The sequence below is a fragment of the Hetaerina americana genome, unplaced genomic scaffold (assembly GCF_022747635.1).
Source record: "Hetaerina americana unplaced genomic scaffold, ioHetAmer1.1.p SCAF_1333, whole genome shotgun sequence".
NCBI lineage: Eukaryota > Metazoa > Arthropoda > Insecta > Odonata > Calopterygidae > Hetaerina > Hetaerina americana.
In genome coordinates this window covers 1-10000 of record NW_027286441.1, presented here as the reverse complement: position 1 = coordinate 10000, position 10000 = coordinate 1, and the positions used below count along the sequence as shown (strand labels likewise).

The 10000-nt window shown below is 34.9% G+C and overlaps 2 protein-coding genes across 2 annotated transcripts in view; one reads left to right on the top strand and one right to left on the bottom strand.

Annotated features, from left to right (window-relative positions):
• LOC139686212 (FHIP family protein GK23746-like) overlaps positions 1–3852 on the bottom strand; it is a 17324-nt gene extending 13472 nt beyond the window's left edge. The window contains exons 1-5 of the mRNA XM_071583375.1: positions 3680–3852; positions 3303–3473; positions 2771–3210; positions 2542–2692; positions 1971–2216 (exon numbers count right to left, since the gene is read on the bottom strand). Coding sequence (XP_071439476.1) covers positions 1971–2216; positions 2542–2692; positions 2771–3210; positions 3303–3449 — 984 coding nt within the window. The 5' untranslated portion in view covers positions 3450–3473; positions 3680–3852. The remainder of the gene's footprint in view (positions 1–1970; positions 2217–2541; positions 2693–2770; positions 3211–3302; positions 3474–3679) is intronic.
• Positions 3853–3946: 94 nt separating this feature from the next.
• Positions 3947–7968, top strand: LOC139686214 (zinc finger matrin-type protein 2-like). Its single transcript, XM_071583376.1, has 5 exons — positions 3947–4206; positions 4593–4813; positions 4918–4991; positions 5081–5226; positions 7744–7968. Exons 1-5 carry the CDS (start codon positions 4183–4185, stop codon positions 7882–7884), a joined length of 606 nt encoding a protein of 201 aa, XP_071439477.1. The 5' UTR covers positions 3947–4182; the 3' UTR covers positions 7885–7968.
• Positions 7969–10000: the final 2032 nt, after the last annotated feature.

Genomic DNA, 10000 nt, shown 5'->3' with positions numbered 1-10000 from the left:
CATTTATGAAAACCTTAGTTTAAATAAACCATCCTCACTCAAAAGAGTTTAACTGCATACCTAAATTATAAACAACATTCCACATTGTGTTCTGAATTCCATATTTATTATCCTATACGTAAAACAAGATCATGACTGATATATGTAGTTCCACAACCATTCCATTAATTTTCCTGATATTTTAATTTCCAAATATTTTCCGATGAAAATTTCAGTCAATGAGACTTCATTGTAACTCCAAATTTGAAGTTTCTAATTACCATAGCACCACTAAAATTGAAATATTAGAATGTGTAAGACTATGTGCTGCTTAGAAATTATGAAACTATGAAAACAATTATCACTATTAAGGAAAGAATCAATCCCTGCCATACTCTTAATTCATTAAGAGTACGGTTTCTTCCCATAATGTTTATACAGCTGCAGTTATTGCTCCATTTAATTCACAATCAGCACTTTTAGAATCATCACATCAAAGGCATACTTTCTGAGGATTTTACAGTATAATTCTCCAAATCTGAAATTAAGCTTTTATAATGATTTATCTGACCCATGGGACTTTCTAATATTTATTTCATCTCCCCCAACTTTTCCATGTTTTCCAGACTAGCAGAAACCTTGAAGATTAAATAGACTCTGGTGCTACACTATCATAATAACTGACATTTTCAGAAATACAGGGTGAGGCAGCATAAATTCCTTTTTTAAAGGGATTTTGCTTTATAAAAAAGGAAGTTACGTCGCCGAACCCTGTACAATAATTTGGCTTTATTTGGCAATACCTGTCTAACAGTTATACCATCAATTTTGGAGTCCTTGAAAACAAGAAAATTATGTAATTTAATTCATGTTGATTAACATGGAGAAGTACAGTTATAAGACGCCACATAGAATTTGGGCTGCAGTAGATGTGACTATTAGTTTGCCATTTCCAAGCTACAGGATTATGTTGGATTATTATTTCATTGTCAAACTGAAATTTAACAATTGTGACATTTCTGAGTTCTTGAGATGCATACAAATAATTCTTTTCCACCCCCATTTTTGGTTTGTCATTTTCTAACTTTTTCCTACCATGCAAATTTTTCTTACTTCACCCCACCAGTGGTAGTTTACACCTTGTGGAATACTTGAGCACTTGATTTCCAAGTATTAAGCACAAAATTAATAAGCTACAAGTTAATTACAAACATTTTACCAAACAAAACAAATCACTTGTTTCTTTGCATTCATGAATTAAGAATTAACAGCCATAAGGCAAACAATTCACACCAAAAAGTAGCACACTGCATGTTTTCTTATCATCTCCCACAAATTGTAAAGTTATTCAAACTAAAAATGCCAAGCAAATAATTAATGAATACCTAAATTGAACATGACTCATGGGACTCATTCAAATATAAACTGAACCAGTTAAAAAGACATCAAAGAAGTTGTTATCTCATTGAAGGAAGTTCTTTCATATTTTTTTGTGCCTATATTTTTAGAGTAATACTCAATTCCTTTGAAATTGATCCTAGAAATTTTCTACTCAAGTGTGCCATTTAGTCACAATTTCAAATAATCACAAAATACCACTTATGTTGCAAAATTATGATAAATATTACATTAAAATGTGCATATCAAATTGCAAATTGTGAGAGTTTATTTTCAAGACCTTCAATTTTTACATATTTAAACTTCTATTTCAAAACAACTTTAAGACTGCAATTAAACATGAATAATAATTGTTAGGTCCTTAATTTTTTCCAAAAAATTTAACATCAACCTCAAAGGAGTTCCCAGGGCACCAAAAGGTTTTAGTTTTATTATTAGTGAAATTATAAATCAATTAATGAGCATTGAGAAGCGAATAACGAAAACTGAGTGTTCTAGCTACATTAATTAAATTCTGAAATAATAATATTCATATGAGGTCATATTAGAAGGGAATATTGGCAAATAACCATTACAGGAATAGGGAAACATACCTGAAGAAGAGCTGGCCCCATAACTGGAACTAAGAAACCTTGATAGAGATACTTCAGGAGTTGAGCTTTGACCTTAGGGTGAGCAGCCTGCGCTATGGCATTACAAAATTCCAGGGAATTCATAAACATATTCAATTCATCCAACTCATTGACGTCGTCGGTGGTGAGCCTATGCCAATCATCCACTTCAATATTCAGCTTTCTTGGAAGACGTGAGTACAGACCACAAAGTCCTGTAGCCAAAAACTGGGAAAGAAAATTAGAAGAATATTAAAATATTCTCGGTGACAAATATTCATGTAACAGGGAACAGAAAGATGCTGGGGGAGAACATAAAACTTGCCTTGTTTTTTTAACCATATTTTAATTTAAAAAGCTTGGTTTGAAAAGGTTAAAATTGGTTATGCAAACCTTGTCTTTACACATTTAATTTACAGAAACCTTTAATATACTCTCACTACCTCAGTACCATTTTAAAATTCATATTAATCAAACCCAATAGAATATTTAAAAGGTTGGGATTTGGGTTATTTTAATTGGCTATGGTGTAAAATATGGGATTGCAATATACCTGGCAGATGTTGGAGCTTTCTGCAATATACAATCCCACATCTTCATTCTTCTGGGAAACTGACATGCATAGCAATAATGCATCTCTGGCTTGCTGCCCAATCGCACCTTCTTGATGAATGAATGGTATAAGGAGCGAAAAAATAAGGAACCTGGAAACAAAAAATTGAGAATCCTTTGGAAAGTGATGCAACTTGAAAAGACAACTACATAGAAAAAACCGCACTTACTTGGCTGGGTATTTCTCTGTGGCTGGAGTAAAGAAAATGCCTAGCAGTTCTATATTCTGCATTAAGGAGACACATAATTGATTTAGCAATATCACAAGCCTCTTTTCTAGCTCAGGCGGATAGCAATCGTTGCAACTGTCGAGAAGTTTGAGCAAAGGACGAGCAACTGCTTCGCGGCCAATCAGTTCATGCCCAGAATTACTAATGAGCATTTCAAAAAATTTTAACTGCTCTTGTTTCATAGCATTCATGTACTTCCCTGTACTTAGACTCCACAAAAAAAGTTTATCAAGTATGTTTTCTGTTAAAAGGTATTCCAAGCGAGATGGAGCATTGCTAGGTCCGGAAGATTTCAGCTCTAACAAAAGGATCGTTTCCATCTGATCAATGTGATTAACAACACTAAGTACATCATCTTGATTTGGATAATATTTGGGTGGCTGAAAGAGATATTATTAATCACACAAAACCAATAAAAGGGCTAGGTTACATGAATTAGACTGATATTATTTTCTGCAAATGTATGACGTACCTGTGTCTTCTTTATTATGTCGTAAATTTGCTGCCAATGTCTCCCAAAACTGGCGTAACAAGCAAATGGGTCACAATCTTTCGGGGGCGAATGCGTTGAGCGCTTACCCAAACTGGCCCTTAATGGGCTGTTCCGTATCCAGCTCATCTTTGAGCATTATTAACATGAAATCTGCAGCAAAGAAGGCATACGCTACAACTTCAAAAGTTAACATCAACTATTAATATGAGACTAAATGAATCCACATTGCATTACAGCATGACCTTACAGAAACTCTCAACCAAGAGTAGCTAATACTACTAGGGACGTTCGCTGATGGTATTAATAAAATACTTGACAGCTGATAATTTCTTGAAACTATTTCGAGGGCGTCTTACCTTAGCTTAATAGGTTAACTCCTCACCTCAGAATACGTTTTGAGTACCGTGATTCCTGACATGGAGGAAAAATTAATGTGCGAAAACATCAGATTAATTATTGCCAAAGTGTTTAGTATAACCAATACATTATATACAGCGAATACAAATATCTCATTGCAATTTAGAATACGTTGATATGCTATTACGGACAAGAACGAAGAGGAAAACCAGGGAAAAAACAAAAGAAATGGGAAAATTGAATAACTACATCCGCCTGAAGTTTTAATGGCTATTGTTTGTATATGTGAGGATACCGTATAGTTTTTCTACCGATAATTGTTGTATTCAGTTAATTAGCCTTCAAGCAATTTTATAGATAAATCACCGATGTAATTCGTCACATGAGCATATTTGCACCTTAAATATATTCAACTAAATAAATAAGCCCGTACTCTTTAGTGAATAGAATATAGTGTATTTAGTACAGAATTAACGCGTAACCGCCAATATTTAATATTGAGATGGCTGGAAGAGCGGGGACATCGGTAGGTGGCTTATGTTTTACCTTATCGTGGAGAAGTTGTCCTTACTTAAGTGAAATGTATTTGTTTTCTGAAAATTTGAGTATACCTAGTGTCAAGCTCGAAATTCTAATCCATGGAGCGGATGGTACTGGCAAAAGTTTGAACGAAAGGTTGCATCAAAGGGGAAAATATTAGTGATATCATTTCTACCATTTACAATAATATATTACCCGCTGACATTTCCCCTAATTGTAGCTCGTGAAAGTGCAATATAAGACCTTTCTACAAGTACTTCATTAACTCGTCCTCGGGCTGAACTTGAAATTTTGGAGATGTTTTCTCTAAGTTGTGTACAAAGTCAATTAATGACCTTCCCCAGTCTTATTTGTTTTATTTTCACTTTTAAGAGACCAGAAGATCACAGAAGAAAATGGGATAGAGACGAGTATGAGCGCCTGGCAGCAGAAAGGATTCAAGAAGAACTTGACGCTCAGGAAAAAGCGAAACAAAAATTACCTCCAATTAAAAGAGATCTATTGCGCCAAAGAGACTACAGGGTAGATTTAGAGTCAAAACTTGGGAAGAGTGTAGTCATAACCAAGAACACACCAGCGTCACAGACAGGAGGGTATGTGGGCGGTTGTTTGAGCATTTGTTCCTTGTTTCTATATTGAAGTAAACATTTACTCGTTGTTCCTATATGCAATTGAACATTTATTCCATCCTTCAAAGGTATTACTGCAATGTATGTGACTGTGTTGTCAAGGACTCCATAAATTTTCTTGACCACATCAATGGAAAAAAACGTATGTTGTGCGCTTAGCAGTTGAATGAATTAATTATTTAGTATCATTTACATCATTGAATCAAACCCTGAAATTCCTTTTCTTAATAGATCAGAGAAATTTGGGAATGTCCATGCGGGTGGAAAGATCATCTTTAGATCAGGTAAAAAAGAGATTTGATGTAAACAAGAAGAAGTTGGAAGAAAAGAAGAAAGAATACGACATCGAGCAAAGAATGAAAGAATTAAGAGAGGAGGTGAGTAAATGTTTTAACCATCTCCCTGTTTTGAATCAGGTCTGTAATGGTTACTTCACACTTTATATGGTCAAGCAATGACGATTAACTCTGCAATGTGTGAAGTTATTTCCTGAGTGATTATGTGAGAAATATCTGCATTTAAGCCCGATAAATTCGAAGCTGTAAAACATGAAAGAGAATGGTGCTATGGTTGGAAATAATTCCAATTATTCCTGGAAACAAGAAATATGGACAGATGTTGAGAAATGTGCCACTAACACATATTAGGTTGTTAACTTCGCTTAGATAAGTTTATGGTGCTGAACCTTACATGCATCAGAAAATTCTGAACACATTCCATCACCTCACATTTTACCTTTCAATAAACCAGTATCTTTTCAAAAATCTGATATATGGCAGTACCTGGATACTTTCTTAGTTGAAAAGATGGCAAATTGTAATTAGATTTAGGGTAACAGTATGAATACCAACCTGTTTTTACCTAGATGCTTAGGTTTTCTTGTTGAAATGTCTGGGTGACATATCTTGAGGCCCGGATTTTTGCTACACATGGCATTTTGTTCTTATAAAACTCAACAAAGACATGCAACATCTCTTTTGGGGATAGAAAGAGGGTTGGCCAATTTAAACGTTTGAATAACCCTAATGTAATTAAAGGAAATGCATGTCCACGGCAAAGGTGAAAAAATGCCCCTTACTTGCTTCTGGTTAGGGTGGATTTGGAACTAAGTCATGGTATGCAGATTGGGGATAAATATTACTGTGGCTAATGAAGGGACTTAAGTCCTTACACGGAAACCGACAAGAATAAGGAAGCAGTTCTATGTAAGACCTCTCTGGATATATGACAGATTTTTTAGTACAATCCTGAAAAAAAATTATTTGCATGATTAATTGCACTGCTTTCACTGGAGAAAATTTCAATGCAATGCTTGGTAAACTCAAATGAAATCTGAGCAGTTGCCAACCATTGCGTATACCACAACGCATGTGTACCACATCAAGCCAAGTTGCGGCCACTAATCCAATTATTGCTGAAGTTCATCTTCATTTTAAATCATGTTTTATTTTATCATAGGCTGAAATTTAATACGTCATCTTTTTGTTTTATTTTCTCCAAAAATGTTATTTTTCATGTTTTCTATAAATTGATCCATCAGAACCAATGACCAGATTCACAATACAGCAAAGTCTCAGATGTTCGGTAAAATGATGAACAACATCCTTGATTTGATTGAACCATTGGATAGAACGAGTAATTAAATGTTTACAATTTCAAGTATTGATAATACTTGTCAACATTCAAATGCCTGTATTTTATTTATTCAGTTTTCCCATTCCCCATCAGTCACTCAGCCCAAATCTCTCTCGTTTAACTCCTGGACCCTGACGTGACATTTCATGTCAAATTGACTAAGGAAAGGTTTCAAATTTTATCCTCGCCAATCTAAAAACTCTGGATTCATACAGTATCTGCATGGAAAGTGATTCCTATTTTTTTTCTTATGTTATTTTTTAACTGCAGCTGTCAAAAATGACAGGTGGAATAATATTTATTTGCTTTTGAAAAGGGAAAAGGTTGCATGATTACAGTTTCTGTGAGCCTCCTGATAGTGCCACAATGCAAACTGGAGTCAAAACTGGAACAATGGTACTCAATCAAGTTCTGTAAAAAACTCAACAGATATCTTGCCGACACCAAATGATTCAGCAAACCTACAGGGACTCTGATTTTGATGTATTCTCAAGTTTCAAGGTGGTTGAAGTGGTTCAAGAGGGGCAGTGAGAAGAGGTGGATGATGAATCCTACTCTGGATGGCGTTAAACCAGCAAAAGTGATGAAAATGTGTCTCGTATTGATGATCTTTTGAATACTAAGCGTGAAGTGAGTGTGCAGAAATGAGATGCCTGCATCTTACTCTCACTCTGGCTGAATACTTACTCACTGACTGTTTCTAAGTGTTGGAGCATGTTGAGCAACTTGGATTTTGTGCCATTGCCATACTCCATACTTGCCAAACACTCTTTCATTACTCTCTGCTTATTAACATGCATTGTTGGGGAAGAATGAATTACTGACTTTTGTGGTTTTTAAAACAATTTTTTGTGGGTAGTGCTAATTGTTGATTATAAAACACATGTTATCGATAAAATTCTGTTTTTTTTTATTATTATTCCATCCGGAAACTTTTACAGTTTTTTGACCAAGGCTCAATAAACAAAATGCTTTTCAAATTGTTGAAATACTACTTAGAATTTTTCCGAATGCAATATTTTGATAACTTTGTAAATGTAAATTCATATAATCCTATCTTGTTAGAAACTAAATGAAAGCTCACGTTCAACTTTGGCCAGCTCTGAAACTCAATCCTAATCTAAGGGTCCAAATTTAAAGTAATCAAATACTATTAGTCGTGCATATTTAATGGCACACTGGTGCCATTAAATATGCACGACTAACTTAGAGCAAAAGTCCATCTTTATAACTCAATAAATGTTTATGCTCACATTTAGGAGGAAAAGCTGAAAGAGTACCGTAAAGAAAAGAGGAAAGAGAAGAAACGTAAATTGGATGAGGTGGATGGAGGAGCTGATCAAGATCCAGAGCTTTCTGCTATTATGGGATTTTCAGGCTTTGGGTCATCCAAAAAATAGATTTAATAAAAATAGAAAGTGTAATTATTTGAGGAGCGATAACAAGGTGTCATTTTTGTTTTATTTTTAATAAATGTAATTACAAATGTAAAATGTGGCTCTGTTTCTAATTACTCACAGTATAAGAAGTGGCAATGACTTTTTGTGCATAGGATTAATACCTTCCATCAACTACCAGAATCTGCCATTGCAGTGGATGATATTTATTCCTTAATCATTGCGCCATCGCCTTCTTCATGATGGTCCAACAATGACCTATAAGTAATTTTTAAATGATTTTCTCAGCACAGTGCACTGATATGTCTACAAAATTTATTTTATTTCCGTGCACTAAGTCCATACCTTAAGGTGCGCCTAACAGGTTGATCGGTATATTCATCAAATAAATTAGCCAAAAAATATCCATCCATACTACCACTACTTGCAGTATTTACCTGAGGAAAATTGAAGGAAAAATGCGATTGTTATTCAAATGTAAAATGACTTTGTTAATCCTTAAATAAGGTTAAATTAGCTAAAATCTTACTGGACTTCTCGTCTCTTCTGCAGTTGTGACATTTATCTTTCTTGGGGATAATTGAGCACTTTGTTGTGGGAGTAAAGAAGGTGATAATGTATAACTGGAATTGCTTGTAAAATGCTGTATGGTAGCATTTTGAGGTGAAAAGTTGCCTCTAATCTCTCCAAAATCATCAGTCGTTGAATAATTGGAATTCCTTGCTTCTTCTACATCACAATCTTCAAGAGGGCTTTCACTGTCAGTCCCTTGACTTGAATGCATCTGTGGAAAAGAAGCCAGAAGTCCATGTTATGGGGCGCATGCTTCAAAAGTGCTAATTAAGTTTTTCCACAATAGTCGATCTTTTGTTTTTCCTGTACACACTTGTATGATATGCGGTGAAAATCTGCCATTGTGCCTGCTAGTATAGCTTTCTCTTGAGCTACAGGAAGATTTTCTCATTCCATAGCTGTTTGGTGTACAGCAAGATTCATTCTCCTCTTCATTCATTTCACTCATTGGGCTTTCGCCTGAATTTGAATTTTTCTCTGATTGCGAGCTGTGCAGTGAGTCACTGTATGGTACACTTTCGCTGCACTTTCTATATTTCCTCAGTTTACTAATGGGATTTAATGGCCTTGTGAGTTCCTTTCCCTTTGTTAATTCTTGTGAGTTATTAAGGGGTTCCTTATTCTGAGAGAAAACCTGTCAATACAATGTGACAATTTAATTTATACAGGTAGTTTCACATGTAATTACAATCCTAGATGATCTACCTAATGGCAAGTTTTGAGGAAGGAGTAGGCAGATTAAGTTTTGATACGTGGACAATGAGATGTTATTTTATGAAATACTCAATCCATGCTTTCTTAACTGTCGCCTAAGGAACTGCATGTGGCCAGATTGGGTTGTCTAGGGTGAAATGGGCAGATGAAGCACAAAAGGGATTGGCTGCATAATTCAAATGGAGGAGGGGAAGCAGTCTGAGAAAAGGCTGGCTTCAGATGGTTATTTAATCCACTTAAAAGGATGATCCCAGGTATGTGAAACGCTCTCTTTCCACCGCCATTAACATTACTTCATAGCCCATTAAATAAATTGCCCAAATATGATATGTATAATTTTATATTTGAAAGCAAATATGCATTTGATCAGGAGATACACTCGTTATAAAAGGCTGCTGACTAAACAATTTCATTTTATATAATGAACTAGGAAATAATATTCTTGAAGCATGCTATAATTCAATCAATAATTCATGCTATTTTGCAGTTCACATAAGAAAATGTAACAATGATTAATACCCATTCAACCATATTGAATTGTAAATTGAAGAGGAAATTTTGCATGAGGAATGACTCCAATTACCTGGAAAAATACTAAGATCAATAATTATTCTTTATGGCACTAGTTACTTTTGAAGTACCCAAAAATCCAGTATATTTCGTATTCTTTGAGAAGGATGTCAGGATATGAAAATCCACTAACCAAATTTAGCTACATTTGAGGCAGAATGTAGTACTGAAGTAATACGACTCAAGCCTCACTTCCACTCATTTAGGGTGTTATAAGAGTTGAATTAGGTTAGCCCCAGTGGAGCATGGCAAATGATGGATT